The 26,818-nt window shown below is 35.9% G+C and overlaps 1 protein-coding gene across 1 annotated transcript in view; it reads left to right on the forward strand.

The window, feature by feature from the left end:
- Positions 1-334: 334 nt before the first annotated feature.
- LOC141299011 (talin-1-like) overlaps positions 335-26,818 on the forward strand; it is a 36,714-nt gene continuing 10,230 nt past the window's right edge. Inside the window, exons 1-13 of the mRNA XM_073829291.1 lie at positions 335-484; positions 2,102-2,204; positions 4,144-4,352; positions 4,591-4,710; positions 7,522-7,719; positions 8,176-8,315; positions 11,775-11,868; positions 15,752-15,841; positions 15,932-16,054; positions 18,433-18,576; positions 20,757-20,918; positions 21,020-21,160; positions 25,948-26,129. Of these exons, the coding sequence (XP_073685392.1) occupies positions 335-484; positions 2,102-2,204; positions 4,144-4,352; positions 4,591-4,710; positions 7,522-7,719; positions 8,176-8,315; positions 11,775-11,868; positions 15,752-15,841; positions 15,932-16,054; positions 18,433-18,576; positions 20,757-20,918; positions 21,020-21,160; positions 25,948-26,129 (1,856 nt within the window). The remainder of the gene's footprint in view (positions 485-2,101; positions 2,205-4,143; positions 4,353-4,590; positions 4,711-7,521; positions 7,720-8,175; positions 8,316-11,774; positions 11,869-15,751; positions 15,842-15,931; positions 16,055-18,432; positions 18,577-20,756; positions 20,919-21,019; positions 21,161-25,947; positions 26,130-26,818) is intronic.

Consider the following 26,818-nt stretch of genomic DNA (forward strand, 5'->3'; position numbering starts at 1 on the left):
TTCAACTACAAAAAATGTAGAAGAGCTTTTTGAATGATCTATATTTGAGAGGTGGTTGGAGGGAGATGTTGTAAAATATAAGAGCTTGATGCCATCAGCTTTCAAAGGCAGAGCAAGTTATTACATTTCGATGAAAGATAACAAAACCGGTTATGTCCACAGATGATTCATCCAGAGGATGATTCATGTATTTTTATTTAGAAAGTAAATAGGGTTCATTCTGGTGGTTTCAGCAGCACTGCTAGAGTTGTGTTATACACATGTGAACAAAGTAAGCAAACATGACAGAGGCCTGGTGAACATATGTAGCTTTTTTGCGATGAATTAATTTCATATGGTTCCCTGTCTGACGCAGGCTCAGGAGGCGTGTGGTCCTCTGGAGATTGATAACGCTCTCACAATGGTACGGGGGCTGGAGAGGGACATGCAGGAGGCCAAAGTTTCAGCTGCTGAAGGCAAACTCAGACCCTTGCCTGGAGAAACGGTAAGTGTATCAGTACACAGTGTGTTTGTGAACAGTAGATGCATTTGTTTGTACACTGCCAGTCAAACACTGAACACACCTGCATGCATGCAGACTCATTCAGTACTGTTTAAAAAGCATCCCAGGCTTAAAGTGCTTGAAGTATTTAAATTTGACTTTTTGAAATTGAAGGCCTGATTTAGAATGATGGTTTGCGAATCTTTATTCAGATACTTTAGAGCGTGGATCATCAATCATTTGATTTAGTAACTTTGGAGCAGGTTCGCAAATCTGTAGCTTTAGATCAGAACTTTTGAGCGTGAATCATTTGATTTAGATCGGGACTTTAATACAGGTTCGCAATTTATTTGATTCAGTTCGGGACTTCGGAGCGTGTATGGCAAATCATTCGTTTTTAGGATTTGGAGTGGTTTCTTTCTTTTTTTTTGAAACAGTAGAAAACATTAAACAATTAAAGCTTTAAAGTTATAAAAACAAAACAAAATACATATCCCTTAAAAAATTAACCTTGGTTTTACTATTGTAAACTTGTAGTATACTTTGTAATACTTTAGAAGTAATATTTTGCATCTTTTTTATAATTTGATAAGTGAGATCTCTGATTGAAGTCCTTGAAAATCAAAAAAGTAGTGCTTGAAATATCCTTGAAAGTTCTGGAATTTCACAATATCTGTATGAATCTGTTTTAAACTGTTTTAAATTTCATTGTTTTTGCCTTCTCTACTATAATAAATGTGGAAAAAGTTTTTTTATTTTTTTATTTTTGCAATCAAACATCAGAACGAAATTGTTGACATATTCTTAAAAAATTATCCTTAATCTAGAAAAGCATAAAAAACTGAAAAGTCATGTAAATAATTTGTTTGAAAAGAGTGTGGATCCAGAAGAACTCTTAAAAAATACTGATAATTTAAAAGATTGTTGGGCTTCATATAGATATATTATTATAGAATATTGTAGAAATGTGGCCCTGGAGCACAAAACCAGTCATAAGGGACAATCTTATACAACCTTATACATCTGAAAGCTGACTAAATAAGCTTTCCATTGATGTATGGTTTGTTAGGATATGACAATATTTGGTCGAGATACAACTTTTTGAAAATCTGGAAGCTGAGGGTGCAAAAAATTGTCCTAATGAAGTCAAAATGAAGTTTTGATATGTTTACAGTGGGGAAATTTACAAAATATCTTCATGGAACATAATCTTTAGTTAATATCCTAATGATTTTTGGCATAAAAGAAAAATCTGTCATTTTGACCCATACAGTGTATTGTCGGCTATTGCTACAAATATGCCTGTGCTACTTAAGACTGGTTTTTATAATACTGTGATAGACAAAATGGCATGCAGTCAAAAGGGTTGAGAACTGATTATTGAAACTGAAATCTGCAATACATATTGTTATATACGTTAATGAATACAGTATTATTTTCGATTCTAAAAATTTGTGTTGCGAATGAAAATTACAAAGCGTTCCTTCAGCTTGTGTTATTGATACCTATAATCCTGTTTGAGCATGCTTTCTCAAATAAAAAAAAAATTATTCCTTTAACAGAGTTTTGTGTGTGTGTGTGTGTGTGTGTGTGTGTGTGTGTGTGTGTGTGTGTGTGTAGTTGGAGAAGTGTTCTCAGGATCTGGGCTCCAGCACTAAAGCCGTGAGCTCTGCTATTGCTCAGCTCCTCAGTGAAGCCACCCAAGGCAATGAAAACTACACAGGTAACCCCATCAACCTCACATACCACTAACTACTGGTTATGGCATGTTATGCAGCGCCCCCTGTCTGTGAAACATATTATTCATCTTCATTAGTCGCTGCTGTAGCAACCCTTTCCAAACAGAAGTATATTTCAAATTGATTTTATTAAGGATACTTGAGTACATTTTAAGTATACTTCATGTAGTAAGATATGTATAAAAATATCAGTGTACTAGTAGTGTACTTTTAAGTGAACTATTTCAATACTCATTGGAACCAAATTGGCCCAATTCCTTTAATTAAATATTTTTATGAATTTTTAGTACACTTAAAGTGAACTTTACATCATACTTTAAGTAAACTACTATGTCCCTATTTATGTATTAATTTGTATATGTTTTATTACATGAGTATCTGAACATACAAAACATCAAAAGAAAAAAATGGAATCTGCTTGTAAACAAAAATTCTAGCTTCATGCATTCTTTTTTTTTATAAACACTTGAATAAGTTTCATAAATAAAAAATAAAGAAATAAACAACATTTTGAACAAAAAGACTATTGATAATAATCAAAACGTAGATGGAGTTGATCACCACCCCAGAGCTTGACAGTCATTATGGGCCTTTATCACACTTCCGCACTCGAAAGCAGTAGCATAAAAAAAAACACAGATATTTATTTCAAAAACACCAAACTCAGTTTACATTCATTAATTGAGTATTGTGAAACCAAGGAAGATGGCTTTATGATAACAGCATTTTACATTAAAGAGCCTGTCAGTTAGCCAAAGCTTAAAATGTTAATTACGACTAAAGACTGTTTTGAATGATTAAATTAAAGGTTTAGCGGGAAACGTATATTAAAAAATAATGCTCACATTTTTTCATGCACTTACTTTACGATGCAATTCTCGATAATTATTTCAAATTAAAGTTGTTCAAATAAACAAATATTTCCAGCCCATAGATGATTATTTCACAACAATATTTATCTTTATAAATGAGTCGCATCCTCCGTGATTGAGTACGTTTAATGAATAGTATTGTACTTTATACAAAAACGGGAGGTAAATCAGAATAAATATATTGCCAGAATGAACTAAATATAATTACAAATAAATGTGAATCTCTCCGATAATTCCTATGGGAGTAATTTGAGCAGCTGGCTGCTATTTATTTAATCTCATGACAGGCAAAGGAGGCAGCGCTGACAATTGCATCAATTGCAATCAGATAAAGGTACACATTAAAACAAAGGATGACATACATAGTAGAGTGTCAGTAAAAAAAGAAACCGTTTTGCATATTGCCATTTATTGCTTAGTCCAACTAAATTAGTTTAATTTTCTTCACTAAACTGGCGTCTGTTCATTGACAAAAATGCAGGCGAAAATTCCTTTAGGCTACTAATCGGAGCAGGATATGACGACACGCGGACTGTGATAAAGACATTTTATTCCATAGCGTTACACAGTTTTCCATATCTATGGTTTTGATGCTGTTTTATGTCTGATGATTGTGTTAGATTACATGTGGAAGCATCTGTTGTTTCGGTTTCTTCTTCACTTTGGAAATTCTGTACAGATGATGCACAGTAGTTGCCCTAGCATATAACAATGAAAACAGATTCTCAGAGCACATATATATTTAGACTTTATCCTAAGTTTAAGTCAAGTATGCTTAAATGGCATTTTAAGTTTATTTCTGAGAAGTATATAAAGCACATTTCTGAGAAGTACATAAAAAGTAGACTTTCTTATTTTAGTTTAAATGAAGTATACTAATAGTAATAGCACACTTGAATACTCTTCTTTTTCGTATGGGAAGCACAGACAGGTGGTGTGACATAGTGGTTAAAGATCTTTCTTGTAACTCTTAACTTAGTCATCCGCTCACTGTTAGCATCCTCAGTTTCTGCTAATGTCTGTTTCTGCATCATTTACTTGTGTTTTGCAGGTATGGCTGCTCGTGACGTGGCTCAGGCTCTGCGTTCGCTGGCTTCAGCAGCTCGTGGAGTGGCCGCCAACACCGAAGACCCTCACGCCCGTAACGCCATGCTGGACTGCACCGGGGATGTCATGGACAAATCCGCCAGCCTGATCGAGGAGACCAAGAGAGCCATTGCCAAACCAGGAGACCCTGACAGTCAGCAGAGACTGGCCCAGGTTAAACCCAACCTTAGTTTGAATACTTAATGAGAACAGCTCAACAAAGTGGGTTTAAATTCAGTAACAAAACCTCCCTTTTAATTGCTGATGGGAGACGTGGTCTGCTGTAGGGTGACGTGCCTGTTATTTTGAAAAGAAAATTGCCTGTTGTGTCTCTATGATTAGCATAACTGGGGAAGCATCTTAAATGTACTGATGATGACTGGAGTGTGTGTGTCTGTGTGTGTGTTTGCAGGTAGCTAAGGCTGTGTCTCAGGCTCTGAACCGCTCTGTGAACTGTCTGCCAGGGCAGAGAGATGTGGATAATGCCATCAGAACTGTAGGAGAAGCCAGCAAAAAACTCCTGTCTGATAAAGTGAGTTCACCCTCCAGGCATAAAGACACTTACAATGTCATTTTCCAGAATGCAATTTGCAATATTGTTGTCATCTGGATGGTCCTGTGACTTACATTCAAAGTGCCTTATGTAATGTAATTCGTGTCAGCTGGTCAAACACACTTGGTTACACAAAAACTGTCCAGCTCTGAAGGCTTGTTCACATCAAGACACATGTTGGTTAATGAGACAAACATTTTCATTTGAATGAATAGCTGTAAATGTGTCTTTTCAGACTGAAAAAGCATTTGCATGCTGTCAGTGTGACAGTATTTTATAGAAAGGCGTACTAGCCAGCCAACCAATGAGACTCAAGCTAGTGCTCAAAAACAGACTTGCAAAGCAAAAGTAAAAAGCAGAACAAGAATCTACACTGGAAAGAAGGCTTTTCTTACTTAGATTTTTTTTTGTCTAGTTTCCAGCCAAAATATCTAAACATTCTTAAAGTCCCCCTGAAATCAAAATTAAAGTTTTTTGGCTTTTAGTATGAATATATTAGTCTTAAGATTATCTATACGCTAGTGTGCTGCAAAACAAAGACAAAATTCGCATTTACAAGATATGGGCATTGAAAACTTACAGTCTCGTCACTTCCTCCAATATGAATCAAGGATTTGGATGATATCACCGTGCACTTCAGTTTCTCATCAAACGTTCTGTCCAATCAAATGCTCTCTAGAGTCCGTAGTGTCCCGCCCCCTACACAGAGACGCGGAGCTGATCATAAGCGCTCATGTGCGGACGGCATGTATTAAACTACACAGCCTCAGCATGATTATGATCACTATTTCGTTTTAGCAAGTTTCATATTGAATCTGTGGGGTAATTTATTAGTCTGTGGCAGTCATAAGCTACAAATGCGGCTTTACCGAGCTCAACGGCTCTTGCCCGAGCAGATATTAATGGAACGCTATTGGCTATTCAAAATTATTGGGCGGGGCTGGGCGATATGTTTTTGTTTCAGTTAAAGTACGTCACCACATAGAAATAACGCTGCGTGTTTCAAGGCACTTCAGTGGACCTTTAAATCAAGAAGGACTGTCTAGATGAGTAAAAATTGTGTATTATGAGTCAAAATTAAGTGCGCTTTTGCTTAAAACAAGCAAAATAATCTGCCAATGGGATAAGAAAAATAATATTGTTTTCTGTTTTTTACTTGTCTAGAAAATCCTTCTTGATTAAGAATTTTTAGATATTTTGGCTCAAAACAAGACAAAAAAATCTAAGTAAGAAAAGCATTTTCTGCATTGTGGAGCCATGTTTGATAAACACAATAGCAAATACATAAACCAAAACGGCTGTAAATACTGTAAAAATGGAAAGCCGCACAGCTCTGCTTTTATGGGTTGTGGCTAGAAGGGATACATCTACGACCGGAAACTAACAATGAAATTAATTGTTCTACCTATTCGATTGTGATTTTTTTTAATGTCTACACCTACCCCAACCCTAAACTTAGCCCTTACTATAATAAAAAAAAAAAAAAAAAACAGTATTATTGTTGTACAGTGTGATAAAAATAACCTTAGATCGATGTGTAGTGAATCATGTCTCCCTTCTAGTCTTTACCGCTTTTATGTGCCCCTGCATTTCTGTTGTTTTATAAGTGCCGCCTACTTTCAGAGGATGGATTTGCTGTTTTTTTTTTTTTGCAGATTATTGGTGTTTATGTGAACAGGTAGGGCTGGGCTGTAGGATGGTATATATTGTTACCGCGGAATGAAATGTGACTCGCTCATTAAGACAGTGACTTACTGCCACCTATTGGTGGTTCGGTTTCATATTTAAAAGCATTGCATTTTTTCAACATTTTAGATTTATATGTTTAAAAAAAGTACAACATTAATCTTATAACATTATTTATGTATTTACAATTTTACTGTGTAAATGCATTTTTGGAACCTCTTATCTTCATTATCTTCATATATTTTAACATCATAGTCTACTCATCATCATACTCAACCCTAACTAAAAGTAGAAAGAGCTATCAAGCTGAATTTAAGCTACATGTGGTAAACATGTCAGAACAGGAGTTTGGTGTCAGCGGGAAAATGAGGTAAGCAGGAAGTGAATCCAGTTGTGATATGAACCTGCTACACAATGGCATTTCAGCTTTTTTCAGGATTTATTTGTTTATGTATTTATTTTTTACTACTTTCTGGTAAATTTACCAAACAATAAAGGCACATGGAAACTGAATTTCTGTTTACACTGCCAAAGAAAAACAAAGCTTAAGTCTCAAAACCAAAAAGATATTTATTATAAAAGTTAATTCCAATGTTGCGAGGACAGTCTGCACTTCTGACTGACGGCCTGTAAGTAAGTTTTCATATTTAAAGAATTCAGTACTGACTATTCAAACATGAGTTTTGTAGTGTAGAGTAGTGCTTGTTGTTTCTCGTTCTACGATCGCTAATGCAGACATGGCGTTATGTTTATGCAGCCTGATGCGACGCAATGCATAAAAAGATGGTATGAGTCATTATAATCAGTAGTTATGTCCCCACTGGATGCAACAAATGCCTCGTTTATAGTGTGTTTTATTGTTTCTGTCTCGTCGTGCCAAGAAACGGCATGGTAAGGGGCGTAACATTTCTACCCCACGCTGGCCAATCAGAGAACACTTCGGTTTCCATCTAACTCTGAGTTCTTGTCATATTTTGTTACCATTTTCTAAACTATAGCAAAACTATAGTGGTAATGTGAGAAATGTTGAAGGTGTCTGAATAAATGTTTGTTTGGCTGTATTAAAGTTACTGTTCCATTGCAAATAATTGCTTTGATCTTCAGTTCCCAGTGAGCGGGAAGAGTTTCCAGGAGGCTCAGGCGAATCTGAACGAGGCGGCGGCCGGATTGAACCAGTCAGCCAATGAGCTGGTGCAGGCTTCACGCGGCACCACCCAGGACCTGGCCAAAGCCTCCGGAAAGTTCGGACAAGACTTCAATCACTTCCTGCAGGCTGGAGTGGACATGGCTGGACAATCCCAGGTGTGGACAGACCAATCAGTTTTGCCAAGCCGTTGATTCTATACCTAAATCATTCTAGCTATAGAATCATTTCATGTGTGATATTATCCCCCGGTTTCACAGACAAGGCTTAAGCCTAGTCCTAGACTAAAATGTATGTCTGAGCTGTTTCAACTGAAAGAAACCTGCACTGACTGATCTTAAAATACAACAGTGCCTTTGTTTTGTCTCAAGGTGCACACCAGTAATGTTTTTATCTAAGGCCCATTTATAAAAAGTACTTAAATGTCCTTTTGAACTATTTCCTAATCCTGGCTTAGGTTAAACCCTGTCTGTGAAACCGGACCTGTATGTTAATGATACAAGTTACACATTTTAAAAGGTGCTAGATTTTCATTAGCACAAGATCCTGAGTCATTTAACACTTGATTGACAAAGTGGATAGCTGAATATCTCTCCTCTCATCTCTTCCTGTAGTCTAAAGAGGACCAGACTCAAGTGGTCACCAACCTGAAGACCATCTCCATGTCCTCCAGCAAACTCCTGCTGGCTGCTAAAGCTCTGTCCACGGACCCCAACTCACCCAACCTGAAAAACCAGCTCGCTGCTGCCGCTCGGTCAGAATCAGCAGTCTTTTGCGTTTCAATTCATAATTTGTCATTAAGAATTAGCATTAGGGATGTAATGGTATTGTTATTAATATCATGGTATGGTGGTCACATGACGATATGAAACGATAGGTCTTCAGAGCAACTTCTTATTATACTATTTTAATTGTAAGGATTTTCATTATTATTCTTATTCTCCAGAGAAATGATTGTGCAGACCAAACCATAAGGCCTAGAGAGCTGAACCTTTGTCAGATGTTAGTAGTATTGCTCGTTACCCAGATCTAAAGACTCACCTCAATCGGCCTATAGGTGGCGCTACAGCAATCAAAAACACAAAACTGCTCAAAACTCCTAGACCGTTTGTCGTAGACTCAGTCTTTTTTGTGCCATTTTAAAGTAAATTCAAAACCTGCTTTTGCAAACTAGTCCTAGGTTTTTCGCCCGATCTGAGAGAAACCAGTGCAGAAATGTTCCCTGGACAGTGAATATTAGTAAATATCAAAAAAGGGCCACTTTTACTAAACTTTTGAATGCAATGAGATATCTTCACCAAACTTGGTACATATGTGTCTAAGCTCAATCTTTGGTTAAATAAAAAAAAAAATGTTTCTCAAAGGGAGGTATGTGAACAAAATGCTGAGCTTTGCCATTCATTTAATTCTACCCCGATTTAAAGTAACATTAAAACCGAGCGTGTATTTCTGACAAGCAAAATGACGCTTTTATTATGAAACGGGAAAATGGGAGTGCAGTAAACAGTCAAACGACATCGAATTACCTCATCTTTTGCGGTTAAAACTGACTGTGTCCACACCAGCAGTGTGCATATGTTAGGATGCACGCAGAGTATGCTGCTGTAGCAAACCGTGCTGCTGTTCATTGTGTTTTTAAAGTAGATTTGTTGCGCTTGATAGCAAAGAACAAATATTGACACAGACTGTACATAAAGAGTCTCTGATAAAGATCGATACAGGAACATGCCCTGTGTGAGAATGCAGTTTTCTCTGAATATATCCAAGCGATTGCAAATGTTGATTTTAACAGTTCAACAAAAAGGTAATATTAAGTGAGCATTTTACATTGTAAATGTTGCCTAGATTTTAAACATAATATTGTCAATATTGTTATATTTTCAACTAAACAATAGTTGCAACAAAATCTGCAACAGAACTGGTGTGAGTCTCCACGCAACAGCTGTTTTTTGCGTTAATGAAAAATCTGCAGCTTTGAACAATTCAGAGTCTACAGCCATTTGCTTCCATTCTGAATGAATGAAAGACAAGGTGCCTCGCTCTTTAAGACAGTGACTTGTCGCCACCTACTGGCGATTTTAGTTTTAAATCTAATCACTTCATTTTGCCATCATTTGATTCTTTTTTTTTTTTAGTATATGTGACCACAAAACCAGTCATAAGTGTTTTTTTATTTTTTATTATTAAGATTTATACATCATCTGAAATGGTGTATTCCACTGGTGTATGGTTTGTTAAGATGGGACAATATTTGGCCGATATACAACATTTTGAAAATCTGGAATCTGAGGGTGCAAAAAAATCTAAATATTGAGAAAATCACCTTTAAAGTTGACAATGAAGTTCTTAGCAATGCATATTACTTATCAGAAAGTTTTGATAAATTTACAGTAGGAAATGTACTAAATCTCTTCATGGAACATGGTCTTTACTTAATATCCTAATGATGTTTGGCACAACAAATTATTATTTTTACCCATACAATATATTCTTGGCCATTGCTACAAATATACCCGTGCTACTTAAGACTGGTTTTGTGCTCCAGAGTCACATATTAATAATACATTTATTAGAATGTTAAGAATATGACATAAAAGATGCCTCTATAAAAGGTAAAAATTCATGTGTTAATGAATTTAAAGGGCGAAATTTTATCCCTTAACCCCTTAACTGTCACCGTCCCACCTGTGGGACGCTTGGCGCTCTTTTTTCCGTCGTCCTTTTTCTCTATCAAATGTTTTAGTAACCATCATAAATTATATATCATTTGAAAGCTTAGAAGCTCAAAAATCCAAACCATTTGAAAGTCGGACATTGCTTTACCATGGAAATGGTACTTTAAAATCGTTTGGCGGTCTCCTCCCCCTTAGCGGGTGTCATATTACAAAATGCATTACGCTCTTTTAGAATCACAACTTTTTACAATCTTGTCAAAAAAACATATCATTGGAAAGGTCTGAGTCTCAGGATTGCATATTTGGCAGTTATTTTGTGATTGAATGAAAATTTTCAGAAAAATTTAGACTTTTGTGACAAAAATGCAGAAAAAATATATATGGCATTTGGATGGCACCCGGTGGCTGTTTGTGGTATAACACCCTAAACAAACTTTGACAGGAACCTTAATTTTTTTCATATCAACTTCAAATTTGGAACATAACTTATTTAGATGTGAGGCTTCAATTTGATGTCAAATTTAGGATAAAACCTGTTATGTAAAATATGTATTTTATATAAAATATAATAAAAATTGTACAGTGCTTTTTGTTTACAGTAAATTTAAACTTCTATAATTTGTTGATACTTTATTTTTATTTTTTATTTTTTTTGAAAAAATTCCACTTCTGCAATAATCTGCTGATTGTCTTCTTTAAAAAGAGACCAACCTTAGATCTGTATTCCAAAGTGTTCATGACTTACAGCAATTGAAGTTTGGATAGTGCACTTTCATGCCTACTTTAAAAAATGGGGGTTAAATATTGTGGGGGCACTCAGAAGAATGTTAAATGCCCCAGGGGGTACGCCACTGTAAAAAGTTTGAGTATGAAGTGCAGCTTCAGAAGACACTTTCAAACCAAGCTGTTTTTTTTTTTTGGTAACACATTGGAATTGATGTGATGCAAAATTTCACAGAGCAACACTAAATGTGAGCACATCTTTATAACTTGGCCAAAAGTAGGCCGTATAGCTATCCTAGCTACTATTTGACGCCATCTTTGAGTCAGGAGTGCGTCTAAAATGCTCTGATTTGGAACAGAGATGTGTTCTGTGTGTTGGCATGCTGTCCTGTGCCTGTGATAGTAAGAAAGAAAGCGTGCACACACACACACACAGCTCATCTATTGACATACATTACATAAGTGGCATGCTCGCTTTTATAAACATTTGGGTTGGAATGAGCACGATTATGTAATAGGCATCTATAAAAGCAAACCTGTGTGTATCGCCGCTGCTGCTCTCTGATGTGTGTGTGAGGGGAAAAGAGGAAGACAGGATGAAACAACAGCAGCTAATGGCTTTACAGCACTCGCAATCCAAAACTCCCATCACTCCCTCACAGAGCATCAGAGAGAGAGCGAGAGCGAGAGAGTCAGTGTGTGGTAACACACGTGGGTGGATTGTTCCTCACAGATCTCGCACACTATTCCTTTCCTTTCTAGCAAACTCTAATGTCTCTCTCTCTCTCTCTCTCTCTCTCTCTCTCTTTCGATAGCGCGGTGACAGACAGCATTAATCAGCTGATCAGCATGTGTACCCAGCAGGCTCCGGGACAGAAGGAGTGTGACAACGCTCTCCGTGAGCTTGAGGTGCTTCTACTCTCTTTTACTTCTCATCTTCTGTATGTTCATCAGTTTGTGTGAGTGACTCACTCTCATATGCAGCGTTTGGATTTTCATATTCAGCACTGATCTCAGTCTGAACCCAACTGGGTTTTATGAGGAGAGATGACACACGCTTTGTGCCATGAGTTGTCCCTTTTGTGTTATTACTTTGTTTATTAAAATAACGTAATACTTCAAAAAGATTTAGTTTGCTGCATGACTTGAAATCTTGTATGATATTGAGCAGCAGTTATTTGTTGTGCTGTTTTTGTACACATTTTAAGGCAGCATTGTTTTGACTTTTGTTCAAAGCTAAAACATGGATATTCATACTTGTTTTTAGACAAGATTGGAGTCAGTAAGATATTTAGAGAAGTCTCTTCTGCTCACCAAGGCTGCATTTATTTGGTCAAAAATACAGTAAAATTGTGAAATAGTATTACGATTTAAAATAGCAGTTTTCTATGTCAATGTTTGTTAAAATGTAATTTATTTCTGTGATGCAAAGCTGAATTTTCAGCGTCATTACTCCAGACTTCAGTGTCACACGATCTGTCAGAAATCATTCTAACTCTACCTCTGCTTTATTTTTTTGTGGAAGTTGGAATAAAATGTACAGAATCAAGCTAATTATATATGAACAAATCCCTCTGTAAAAACCTTCAGGATATAGACAGGAATAAAAATGTAAAGTTAGGTGTGTGTAAGTGCTACTGAAGTGGAGATTTATGGCTCAGTGTAGGAGAAAAAACTCATTTTAAGAAAAAATGCCTTTAAAAATATGGATTGTAGTTCAAATCTATTGACACAAATAGATAAAGTGCTATAAAAGAAACACTTAACAGTGTCTTGTGGGTGTTTTCTTTCCACTAGTCTGAAAAAACACTTTATGAAACACCAAAAAGCCTAAAATCTTAAACTTGACAGATGCATGATAAAACAGCGTTCTCTACTGCAGTGTCTCCCCTTAATGTATCCATGCTGATAAAGAGTTATTATTTTTTTAATCTTACTGACTCCAAACTTTTAAACAGTTTTGTTTGTTTTTTTATTTATTGAATTTAAAAAAAAAAAGTTAAAAAAAATCTTTGTTCTAGTGTGGACATACAGTGTTCATTTTATTTGTTTATATTTTAAAATGGACTTAAACAGCACTGAATGTTTAATAACAAAACTTTTGCTTTCTCTAGAATGCGATTTTATGACTGATTTTATTTAGACAGAACTAAAGTCTAAAAGATAACTATGGAAGCTTGTTTCCACCACTGAATAAAAAAAAAATAACTTTGAAGACTTTATCGCAATTCTGACTTTTTTCCTCATAACTGTGAGATATAAACACAATTGTGAGAAATAAAGTCAGAATTGCGATATATAAATTATTGTTTCTTTGTATCTCACAATTCTGACTTTTTTTTCTCAGAACTGAGATATAAACGGACAATTGTGAGTTATAAATTCGGAATTGCAGGATATAAACTTAGTATCTTTGTATCTCACAATTCAACCTTTTTCTAGGAATTATGAGACATAAATGCACAATTGCGAATTATAAAGTCAGAATTGCTAGATATAAACTTTGTATCTTTGTATCTCGCAATTCTGACTTTTTTCCTCAGAACTGTGAGATATAAACTGACTTATATTGTGAGACTGATATGTTCACAGAATTACGAGTTTATATCACACAATTGCGACTTTATATGTTGGAAGTTCACATCTCGCAATTCTGAATTTTTTTCTGACTGTGAGATATAAACGCACAATTGTGAGTTATAAAGTCAGAATTGCTAGATATATAGTCAGAATTGTGGAATATAAACTCACAGTTGCGAGAAATAAAGTCAGAATCGCGAGATTAAAACTTGTAATTCAGACTTTTTTTCTCATAGCTGTGAGATATAAACTCGTAATTGCGAGTTATAAAGTCCATTTCTAAGAAGTAAAAAAGACTTGATATGTTTACAGAATTGCGGGTTTTAGTGTTGTCACGGTACCAAAATTTCAGTATTCGGTACCAATACCAGTGAAAATCCACGGTTCTCGGTACCAATTTCGGTACCAAAGTAAAACGCAATAACATTAATTGAACAACACACTATTTTTTATTAATAAAGTTAAAGAAAAATAAAATGTGCAAAAACCAATGTCATTCGTTATACTTATCTAAATTTAGTTTCAGGTTTTTCCAAGTAATAAAAGTATTTCAAGGATTGTAAACATTTTAATAATTAAATAACAAATAAATAAATTACAGGCATTCAAAAAATGTACACAAGCTTCATCCAAAAGTTTGTTTCTGCTGCTTCTAAAAACATCTGTACTGTTGTCTGTTTTAGAGTTTGCTGGGGTGTTTCATGATCTTCCTCAATCTGCAGCTGTAAAAAGAAAATATAATACATTTAAGTAAAGCAGTGGGCTAAGTCTGACCAGATGCAACATTAGATCATTGACACCAGCAAAAATATTAATTTTCAGTAAATAACAAACCTCAGCTTTTATAATTAATTTAGATAAGATTACATATATTAAGTTAACTGTCTATAACAGATAGAAACTGCAGTATTGAAAACTCTTTACAATATGATTTCATCTGTTAGACAACATGACCTTACAAAAAAAACAGTAGTTATATGGCAATTCTTCTTCTTAAGGTTAGGCTCATTTCAACATTTACTAATCCATAAAATCATGTTAAACTGTTAAACATGAACAAACAAGAATGATCATGTGTTTGTATTGAATAACATTTTGAATTAATGTTGTAAAAATATATTGTTCACTTAAGTTTGTTAGATAATGCATGAATTTGATCTTATTGTAAAGTATGACAAAACTAAACTGGAGATCAAACGTGTTTTATTTGACTGTACTTTTATTTAATCCAAACTGCGTTCACATTTAATAATAAAAAGCTTTATGAACCTGCTAGAGTTATCCAGCCTAGAATAAGAACGTTTTCTGACAGACTGATATTAAGGACATAAACATTGTTAACGATACATTTGTACATTCTTTAACACACATATTTTGGATAAACAGGTCATTTGTGTGTATAAATAGTACATATATCATGTCTTCCTTTTTTCTTTTACCCTAATAAAAATTATGGGAGCGTTAAATAGCTCAAAATCGTTCTAAGGCCCAGCATATTAGCGTTAGCCGCTTATGCTAATGATTAACTACATTACAATCCGACATTCAAATTAAAATATGCAGTGTTCTTAACAGAAGCTCTAAATATGAAATTAAATTGAAACATACCGTACTTGAACTCTTTAATTTGATCCTACAGTCAGCCTTCACTGTGTTTTGTTCAGTTTGATGCGTTTCCATCTTTTGAGAGAACCTAGACGATCTATGATGTTCGCCGCCTTCAGCCGAAAATCTAAAATGTTTGGAGCATGCCTGGCTCTTCCTTGTCAACAAGTGGATTCAGAGCGACCGCATCAGCAGCAGCGCCGAAGAGAACGCAACTGCGCAGTGCGCACCTTTTAGATGGCGCGTCAAGAACCGGGTCGACCGGATAGTCGGTACCACCGGTACTAAAGAAAACCTGGAACCGTAACATTTTAATTTTTTTAGTACCGACTTGGTACCGAAGTACCGGGACTTTTGACAACACTAGCGGGTTTATATCTCATAATTCTGACTTAACTCGCACTTGAGACTTTATTTCTTACAATTGCAAGTTTATATCTCACAATTCTGAGAAAAAAAGTCAGAATTGCGAGAAGTCGAAATAACCTTTTCTTTTTCTTTTTTTTAATTTTGGCTTCCATACTTAAAAATATAAAAAAATATTTAATTTTTAATTTGCTGCATCTGATTTGTGGGTTGTGTGTGCTAACTCTGTGTGGGTCCACAGACGGTCGGAGGAATGCTGGAGAATCCCACAGAAGCGGTCAATGATCTGGGCTACTTTGACTGTATTGACAGTGTGATGGAGAACTCAAAGGTGCAGCACAGATCAGCTTCACAATAAAAAGGCTAAAACTGTGTCACAGTATTGTGCTAAAGCTCTGTGTTAATGTTGATGTTTGTGCAGGTTTTGGGTGAAGCCATGGCTGGCATTTCCCATAATGCCAAGAACAGTAACTTACCAGAATTTGGAGACTCAGTCAGTTCAGCGTCCAAAGCGCTGTGTGGTCTCACTGAGGCAGCCGCTCAGGTAAAAACACAGTCTGTGTGTGTGTGGGTGTAAAACTCATCTCTGCTTAATTAGTCGTCCTAAAGAGGCGGCGCGTGATAAAATGTACCAGGGCTATGATGCTTTGAACATCTGGAGTTACAGGAGCGCATTAAATGAACAAACACATTTACCTTCCTGGTCTCCCCTTTGCTGTCTTCTGTGCTTTCACAAATGCCTTCATGCTTTGATTATTTACAGGCGCTAGAACACACTCTTATGCAAATAGACTTCATAATGGACTTGATGGGCAGTGAGTCATATTTAACTGCTTCCTGTGTGTCGCCCTAAAAGCAGCTTTGCAAAAAAACATTCACAGCTGCCATTTGATTCAAAAGTGCTTCATTTCATTTGTGTACGCTCAAAGTCAGGTTTTTTCCTACTAAGGCTTCACAATTTTTATAAAAATCATAACTCTTGATTTTTTCCTTTTTTTAAGTTTGTTAAAAATGCTTATTTTGTGATGGTATTCCATATCGTTTATGAAGGTTTTGTTGTGTACATCAGCAAAACAAGCCAAGAACTAGCTGTTCCTTATATTGTCAAGTCAAGACAATAGCACTTTATACAATTTAGATGGTTTCAAAGCAGCTTTACTCTCATAAGAAAATAACACAATCAATGACTTCAAAAATAAAAGCACCTTTAAAACAGTTGTAAACAGCTCTAACAAGACAGAAGTGTCTTCAGCTTCAGTCAGTTCAATTTAGTGTCAATGTAACAAAATTCATGAATTATGACCAAATTCAGTGTAGCTGTAAAGACCCACTACAGAAAATAAAACTGTTTGTAATACTGTAGATCCTGCTGTAATTGTAATCTTGTTTTTTCCACCTTATTGCCTTAATCAGGCCTCTACTCTTACTTTTCTTTTCTTAAAAATTTAGGAGCACAGTCAAAATTTTAGGAGCATCTTCTAATCAATAATCAAAAAATCTGATCAAAAATTAGCCTTCCCATTACGAGGTGATTTACAGGGGAATTTTGTTTTTACCTTTGTAATGGCATTTTTCTAACTTTATTAAAAGTATCTCATCTGTTATTTCATTTTTTAGATATATTTTATAAGCTTTTTTAAATTTCTAATTCAAACAAAAGAATAAGAACAAGTAGATTATGTAACCAATTAAATTAAATCAGTATTAACACAATTCATTTGCACTACAGAGGTGGCACAGAAGAACACAAGTGTGGCTTGTAGGTGTATTTTCATATGTTTAATGAGGCTCAGAGGTGGCATGAGTGCAGTCAAATTTATAAATTCATGTTGAGATTAAAGTTTTAAATGTAACATTTTGAATATAGCTGAAAATAACTGAAAAGTTACTTTAAAAAACCAAGCTAAATCTGCCAGTAGGTGGCAGCAAGTCACTGATTTTAATTACTGAATCATTCATTAATTTGATTCGTTCAAACGGCTGATTCATTCAGGAATAAAGCAAGTGACTGTATTTATGAATGGGAAATTAAATCATTGACTAGATGCTTTTTAAAACGCACATTCATTCTCAAACGAAACACTGCTGTGTTTGAGTGGAGATGTCTTATTTCAAAACATTTTTGATGACGAAATGGAGCAAAATCAGGCAACAGTGTTATAGTCAGTCAATTTAAGTCACTTAATATTAACTTCTTGTTTATTTAACTGTTGTATTAAAACAATATCTTATTTACAAACTCCCTTAAAAATCAGTAAAAGCTGCCACTCATCTTAGTTCATCGCAATCTCACAAAGCTCCATTATAAACACTGCACAATCAGTCTCTTATTTACACTCTCTCTACACTTTGTTTATGAAAGGATTTGTGAGATATGTCTGTGATACGTTACTCAAATTTTCAAAAACACGTAGAAACCTTTGAAGCTCCCCTCAGCGCAAACACAAATATGCTGATCGGGTCAGTCGCACATGGTGCTCATAAATATTTTTTCATAGTCTCACACAAATGCGACTGAAATGCTTGCACTGTAAAACCCTGCTAATTAAAAAAAACTAAAATGTTATGTTAAAAAAAAAACATATATAATACAAAAATTAAAAGTTCCCATCATGACAGGAAAACAAATGTGTGTGCATGTATGTAGCTGTAGCTGGTGAAAATGTTAAATGTTAGAATTTACTCTATTGTAATCAGTTTTATATTTTATTTTATATTCTCATTAGCTAAGTGTGTGTGTGTGTGTGTGTGTTGTGTGTGTGTGTGTGTGTGTGTGTGTGTGTGTGTGTGTGTGTGTGTGTGTGTGTGTGTGTGTGTGTGTGTGTGTGTGTGTGTGTGTGTGTGTGTGTGTGTGTGTGGTAAGAAAGTTTGAATTGGTTTGTGTAGAACTGAAGTGACAGGTGTTCTGTGTGTCACCCATAGGGGGCGTATTTGGTGGGTGTGTCTGACCCGAACAGTCATGCTGGGCAGAAGGGTCTTGTGGACCCCTCGCAGTTCGCCAGAGCCAAACAGTCGATCCAGATGGCCTGTCAGAACCTAGTGGACCCAGCCTGCACTCAGTCTCAGGTAACAGCGGTGACTCTGCTCTTTCCTAGCAGTCTGATAGTTGCCAACATACCTAAGGTCTGGTTTACATAGTGCGTTATAATTAGCAGATAACTGATAGGGATTTTTCAATAGCTGATGCACAATATTTTAGTTATTGATGTGGAGATTTTGGAACACAAGAAAGAACTAAAGGTGTGTTTGCATTTACAGTTGTTTAGTGAAAGTGTGACTATCTACAAAAATAATCTACACAATTGTGAATTTTGTGTGAGGACAGCAATGTTGTTAAGTTGTTTACATGGATTCACTGTGTTGACCAGCAGAAATCTGCTTGTTTTGAAAAGTGACTTTTGGTCTAATGTTAATTTTTTGTAGGTCTGCCCTCAACTAAAGATTTTTCTGGTCTACTAGCAGTCATTCATTTTAAGCATTAGTCGACAATTAGTCTCACGTTTATTAATAAACCATATAAATCATAATAAGCTTTTAATTGCCTGGATAGCCTAATAAGCGCTTAAGAGCATGCAAAAAAAACTTGCCATAGTGCACCGGCAGATATAATTATGAACAGCAAGGTGACTGCATTAACGTTTTAATAATTTATTGATAAACTAGTGCTTTCTTTGTTTTCGGTGACACTGACTAGTCATCAGTAGTGATGCACCTTTATGCATGTTTCATACAATTGACATAATCTGTATTTGTTTTCTATTTGAATTGGTTCATTTAAAAGTAGACATTTCGCTCTTTATAGATGTAGCTTTCATGTCTGTAAGGCAAGTATACACAGTGATTCAAAGTTTCATGCTCAAGTTCAGAAACCGAGATGGCAGAAAGCGCGTCGTGTTTGCTTTTCGTTTACAGACACACACATTAACGTGCACGCTAATGTTAGTGCTGCTCTGATGATTTACAATTTAAATATTACAGGACATTTCTCACAAGTAAGGTAAAAAAGGCGCTGTTCTTGAAAAAAATAACTTTTTAGTTCACTATTAGTAAAGACGCTGCTGCCGATCAGTTTTGAGAGACGCACAGATTCAGAGTCATGAGCTTAATCTCTTTCTCTCTCTATTTCCCGTCTGTGTAAACTTCATTATTAACTGCATTCATTTTAAACAAATTTTTCTGGTCTACTAGCAGTCATTCAATTTAAGCATTAGTCGACAATTAGTCGCACGTTTATTAATAAACCATATAAATCATAATGATGAGCTTTTAATTACCTACATAGCCTATTAAGCGCTTAAGAGCATGCAAAAAAAAACTTGCCACGGTGCACCAGCAGATATAATTATGAATGTGTCTGGGAAAAACAGCAAGGAGACTGCATTAACGTTTTAATAATTTATTGAAAAAACTAGTGCTTTCTTTGTTTTGGGCGACACTGACTCGTCATCTCTGCAGTAGTGATGTACCTTTATGCATGTTTCATACGGATTACATAATCTGAGAATATTTGTTTTTTATTTGAACTGGTTCATTTTAAAGTAGACATTTCGCTCTCTATAGATATAGTTTTCATGTCTGTAAGGCAAGTATGCACAGTGTTGCTCAAGTTCAGAGACTGAGACGGCAGAAAGCGCATCCTGTTTGCTTTCATTATTTAACAAAAGCGCAATGTTTCGTTGTTTTTCTGAGTACACACATATAAAAATGTCTTTACAGATTGGAAAGATCTATTACTTTTATTTTTACTATGTGCCAGTAAATACTTGAATCTGATTGGCTGACAAACATTTTAAGGTGTGCATTATTTTGAGGGAAACGCATGGCGAACGTAGTTCTAGGCAGCTCTTGATCACATTACATGTCTATAAAACTTTGCCACATGATTTCAGTTATTTCAAAGGTCCTTGCAGCCTAAAACAACAAAATAACCAAAACCCTCAATGACACTGATACAACAATGCTAATGGGTTAAGCAAGATAATGTTTTCAAATAGAAAACAAGATTATTTTTCTTACCCCATTGGCAGATTATTTTGCTTGTTTTAAGCGAAAACTCACTTAATTTTGATTAGTTTTTTTCTGAAAACAAGACAATTTTTTCCAGTGTATCTGGATATTTCCCTTGAACTCACAGCTCAGAATAGGAAGTGAATTCTTAAAGGAGCATTTTGACCTAGTTTTTACGTCATTACAAATATCCTGACAACGTAACTTTCGTGTTTTATTCACCTTCTTCTTTTCCCAAGGTCCTCTCTGCTGCCACAATTGTTGCCAAACATACTTCTGCCTTGTGCAACGCCTGCCGACTCGCCTCCTCCAAAACTTCCAACCCAGTTGCTAAGAGACAATTCGTCCAGAGTGCCAAAGAGGTGGCAAACAGCACAGCCAACCTCGTCAAGTCCATCAAAGTGAGTTTTGAGACTCACAGATCAGTCTGTTTCTGATCAGCAGTGTTTATTTGTAGGTGTTATTATGGTGAAGTAACTCTGAGTTTGTGCTGTAACTTCAGGCTCTCGATGGGGCCTTTAACCAGGAAAACAGACAGAAGTGTAAGGAAGCCACTGGGCCGCTCATTGAGGCTGTGGATAACCTGACTGCCTTCGCTTCAAACCCAGAGTTTGCCAGCGTACCTGCACAGATCAGCCCAGAGGTATGACATTATATCACAGTATATACTATCATTCAATCATCAGTGTTTTTATGCTTTTATTTAGAAAGGATGCATGAAATTATTCGAAAGCAACAGGAAAGGCATTTATAATCATTGTGAAGAATTATGTAATACTGAAGACTGGGGTAATGATGCTGAAAATTCATCTTTGATCAGAGGAATAAATTATATTTTACAGAATTTTCACATACGAAATTTAAAATTGTAATATTTCACAGCATTAGTGTTTTTACTGTATCACATAAATGCAGCTTGGAGAACAGAAGAGACTTCTTTCAAAAATATTTCAGTCTTGGCAATCCTATATTTTTGTATATCACATTATAGTATTTTTTGCTGGAAATTCAACATCCAAAAATTACATTACGTAACCAAGTAGGTATGTTGACTTTAATAATTTTGTAACTTTGTATTTAAACTAATAATATGTGATATATGATTATTCATAACAAATCAACACAAAAAACAAAAAAACAAAAGACTATGACAGTTTTCCTCCCTAGTGTTATATTTTTTAAATTGTGCCACATATTGGAGCATATTGATTCTTTCAGACTCCATTGTCTCCAATGGCTACACAACCAGTCAAAAGATTTTTTATGTTTTTTAAAGAAGTCTCTTCTGCTCTCCAAGCCTGCATTTATTTGATCCAAAGTACAGCAAAAACAGTAAAATTCTGAAATATTTTTGCTATTAAAAAGAACTGCTTTCTATTGGAATATATTTTCAAAATGTGATTTATTCCTGTGATTTCAAAGCAAAATTTTTAGAAACATTACTCCAGTCACGTGATCCTTCAGAAATCATTGTACTATTCTGATTTGCTGCTCTACAAACAGAGTAGAATTTTTTCAGGTTTCTTTGATGAACAGAATGTTCAGAAGAACAGCATTTATCTGAAATAGAAATCTTTTGTAACATTATAAATGTCTTTATCATCACTTTTGATCAATTCAATTCTAGCTAAATAAAAGTATTAATTTCTATCATTTCTTCCCCCCCCCAATTACTGACTCCAAGCTTTTGAATGGTATAGTTTATAATGTTACAAAAGCTTTTTATTTTAGATTAATGCTGATCGTTGGATCTTTATACTGAACTGTTTTAAATATTGATAATAATTATAATAATAAATGTTTCTTGAGCAGCAAATCAAAATGTTAGAATGATTTCTGAAGGATCATGTGACACTGAAGACTGGAGTAATGATGCTGAAAATGTAGCTTTGATCACAGGAATAAATTACATTTGCTATATATTCACATAGAAAGCGGTTATTTTAAATAGAACAAATAATGTACAATATTTTGAACTAGAGGTCGACCGATGTATCGGTTTTGCCGATTAATCGGCACCGATAGTTGATTGGCCGACCTATCGGTTATCGGCAAAAATCCTTGCCGATAGTTTTTCCGGGTTGCGTTCTTTGCTGAAGCGGCTCACGCTCTGCTCCGCTGTCATAGAGTATGAGAGGTTAAGCCCCAGACCAATGTTTAATGTCAGGATTGTTACCATATATTTGTATTGATTTATATCCAGCTGGTGATATTCTTAGCCAGCAAAGTTGCAGATTTAAAGACGTGACGTGAGAAAGCAAACTGTGTTCATTCAGCCGACAGAATCCTGCCGAGTCACAGCGCGCCATAGTTTTACAGATTACAGATCTGTCCCAAATCATTGTTAATGTTGATAAAGACTTGACCCTGGGCTGGAAGATTGAGTATTGTGCATTTAAGCAAAATATTTTTTTATTTCTGTAGCTCTCATAATGTCTGTATGCTTCATATAGAGCTATAATTTAAGTTTTAGCCTTTTCGTCAGGCAGCGGAAGCATGGTAGTTACGCACTTTATTTTACAATGCCATTTTCCTGTTCTTATTTTATTTTAATAACTGATCAACAAAAATATCTATTAAAAATTAAGATAAAAATTATACAAAACGAAATTCGTTTAAGAAGGGATTTTCCACAAATAAAAACATACAAAGTGATCAGAAATTTGTTTCTGACCCTCTCCAATTCTCCCGGCAATAGTCCAATTCATACCACGTCCTTTATGACATTTACAAATTACTCAAACTTCTTTCGTAATTAACATATTAAACTGAAACAAAACAAATAATATTTAAACATAAATGTAAAACAGAAAAGAAATTGTTTCTGAAATGGCTGCAATTAACGATATAGATCGCACTTTCTCTTTCCGTTTGATCTGTTCTTTATTCTAACCTTTGCCGCTTTTTTTATCATTCTTGAAGTAAACATTTGCCCGTTTGGTGATTAAATAAACTGTTTTAGATTTCTGCTTGAACTACACAACGTGTCCTGTGTGTGTTTGATACCTGCAAGTTATCCGTTAACGCAGCGCTGCACTTTTGTCCGGTTTCATTAAGTGATGTTTCATTAACAAATTTCAGGAGGAGCTCGCGCAGATAATTAACACGGCCAATTCATCATCAGCAATCACTCCCTATCCAATCACTCTCCCTATCCCATTACTACAGTCCCTTTAAATAACCAAGCAGTCCTACCTTCAGCTATCTCTGATTCCAGCATCCCTCCCACCCCCCCTGTTTATTTTCTCCTCACCTCCAGCCAGGGGGGGAGCGCTATTGGGTTCGGGCCAAAGGCCGAGCTCGGACCCCTCTCCCTGGGCAGGGGGAGTGCCCCGGGCTCGGGAATGACTACCGAGCTCGGAGCCCTCTCCCGGACAGCATGCCAAACACGCTTAACTTTTACGCTGTTTATTATATGCAAAAGCGAACTAGTGAAGGGTGGGTAAAAAAAAAAGGATTCTCGGATGCATCGCAATCCTCTCTTCAATGAGCTTGTGTTTTCCCCGCATATGGCACGTGTGCGCGCTAGAGACGCGGCGGGCTTCATTGCACAGGATTTGCACAGTGAGCTACGTGTGCATTGTTTGACAGTGTGAACTTTCAACCGCAGATTTTTACTTTACACATGCCTTCATTTCTGCCGTTTGTAATGCAGTACTTTTAGATGCACTAAACTCGCGCACTGACAGACTTTCACTTGTGGGTTTGTTTGTCCTAAAAAGCTCGATTGCGGATGCGGTTAAATGCACTTGCATTTTCGAATACTTTTATACGAAACTGATGGACAGTACACACAGTCAGTTATGTTTTTAGAGCAGGACAAAACATTTGATATGTAAGGGATAATCAACGGTTTGCCGTGCGTTAAAGGATTTTAAATGCACGACGTGGAGGCTAATAACCGCCAGACGCGAAGCGGAGGGTGGTTGCCTCCGCGAAGTGCATTTTAAATCCTTTAACGCACGGCAAGCCGTTGATTATCCCGCTTATTCCATGGTCATTTGCAAAGTTATAGACAAATTAAAACTAGGATTGATATTTGCAGCGCAAAATTTGACTGAATGGATAAAAAAGACGGTTATTTCCGTCAGTTATGACACGCAGCTCTAGCATTCTGGCCGCTTCAAATCAGACTCAGAGATTAAATAGTCCGGTAAGATCACATTTATTTGAATGAAATATAGCATTTGTTTCAGTAGATTATTATCGACCAAGAGAGAGTGTGAAGGCAAGAGAGATGACAGTTGCGTGTGTGTGTGTGTGTGTGTGTGTGTGTGTGTGTGTGTGTGTGTGTGTGAATGTGCGTGCGTACCTGCATGCTGTGCGTCTCTCTCTACAAACAACGAATTCATTCAAAAACAGCAGTTTTACCACCCCGTTGCTGAGGAATATAATGTAGCGATCTAGTATCTATGCTATTTTAATAAGGATCGCAGGCAAGCGTTGACAAGAAGTTTATGTATGTGCGCAGCACAATGCGATCTCCGACCTCTCTCTCTCTCTCTCTCTCTCTGTGCTTTTGCGTGCATCAATTAAAGCAGCGCATTAATATAGAACGGTGATTAAACTGACTTGGAACTACCTGTGCATTAAACGGTTTTATTGCACACCTGCCAGCCAATCAGAATCCAGTATCCAGACATTCCATGGAATAAATCGAAATAGATCTGTGCATTCGTTTTAATGCAGCCTGTTAAAGAAGCTACTGTCTACGATCTCATCAGTAATAATCAAATGATAAAGAAAAAAGAACACTTATTTTAAATAAGTAATTGTTTAAAAAAGTAGCCTGCTTATATAATGGAAAAATCAATTAGATATAAAATGTAAATGAAAATGTAGCCATGTGCAGTAATATTGAAAACTGAGAATGTGACGCATGGTTATATTTAGTTGATATTGAAAATCGTAATTAAATTGAATCTTAATTTTAAGATGGCAGTAGGCCTACTGACATACAGAGATTCCAAATATAAACAAAAGGCATAAAACCTGCAATTTTACATATTGTTAAAATGTAAAGATTCACACCACTTTACAATGAGCCCATTTGTAACATGAACTAAGATTGATGAAAGCTGTAGAATAGAAGTGTTGTTCCTTGTTAGAGTCTGTTAATTTCAACATTTACTGTAATATTGTTAAATTTTGAAGTTTATTTTGTTAACATTAATGAACTATGAAATAACTTTAATGATCAATATATAATTAATATTAATATTTTTATTTATTTACAAAGTATGGTTTAGTATTTTTTTAAATAGTAGAGCACTATTTAAGTTGCTGTTCAGTATCCATTTTCAAAAACTATCGGTTAATTAATCAGTATCGGCCAGTGTGGTCCAACCTAGCTATCGGTATCGGTAAAAACCAATATCGGTCGACCTCTATTTTGAACCATGTTGCTAGTTCTTTTGTCTCTGATTGCAGGGTCTGGCAGCAATGGAGCCCATCGTAGCAGCCGCTAAGACCATGCTGGAGAGCTCTACAGGCCTGATCCAGACGGCCCGCTCACTGGCTGTCAACCCCAAAGACCCGCCCAAATGGTCTGTGCTGGCTGGACACTCCAGAACAGTGTCCGACTCCATCAAGAAACTCATCACCAACATGAGGTATTCACTAAATGTAGAACTTTTATTCTTTTAACTTTTACTGCACTGCAAAAAATGCTTTTCTGACTTCGATTTTTTCCTTGTTTCCAGCCAAAATATCTAAATTCTTAAAACGAGTAAAAATGATGGTCTGGTTTTCAGAAAAAAACAAGTCAAAATGAATTGAGTTTAACACTTTACAATAAGGTTCTTTAGTTAACATTAGTCAACCACATTACTTGACATTAACTAATAATGAACTGCACTTATACAGCATTTATTAATTTTTGTTAATGTTAAAGGATAACTATTGTCAAAATGCAACCTTGGCTGTTATTTTTTTTACTGTAAATGAGACAAATTTATATCTAAAAGCATAATTACGACAAACGAGCCGTTTTTGAGATTGACCGTGATTTCGTTTTGTGGTCAATGGCCGGTGAATGGGAGTACTAGGGGCATAACTTTGAGCGCATCAAAATCGATATTTTTACAACACTAAGAAGGCTCGACACACCATGAAACTTTGCTCGGAAGTATGGCCTGGGTCTCTACACATGAACTCCAGCATTGAGAACATTGTTTGTGTACACAGAGTTTACTAAAAAGAACTGTTTCACTGTTTGAGTTTTCCTCGCTGCCGTCTTGTCAGTCAAGAAGTGTCGATCTCCGAATGCGAGATGGATAGCTCCGTTGTTTTGTCGCAAGTG

This window comes from Garra rufa, chromosome 23 (assembly GCF_049309525.1).
Source record: "Garra rufa chromosome 23, GarRuf1.0, whole genome shotgun sequence".
Taxonomy (NCBI): domain Eukaryota; kingdom Metazoa; phylum Chordata; class Actinopteri; order Cypriniformes; family Cyprinidae; genus Garra; species Garra rufa.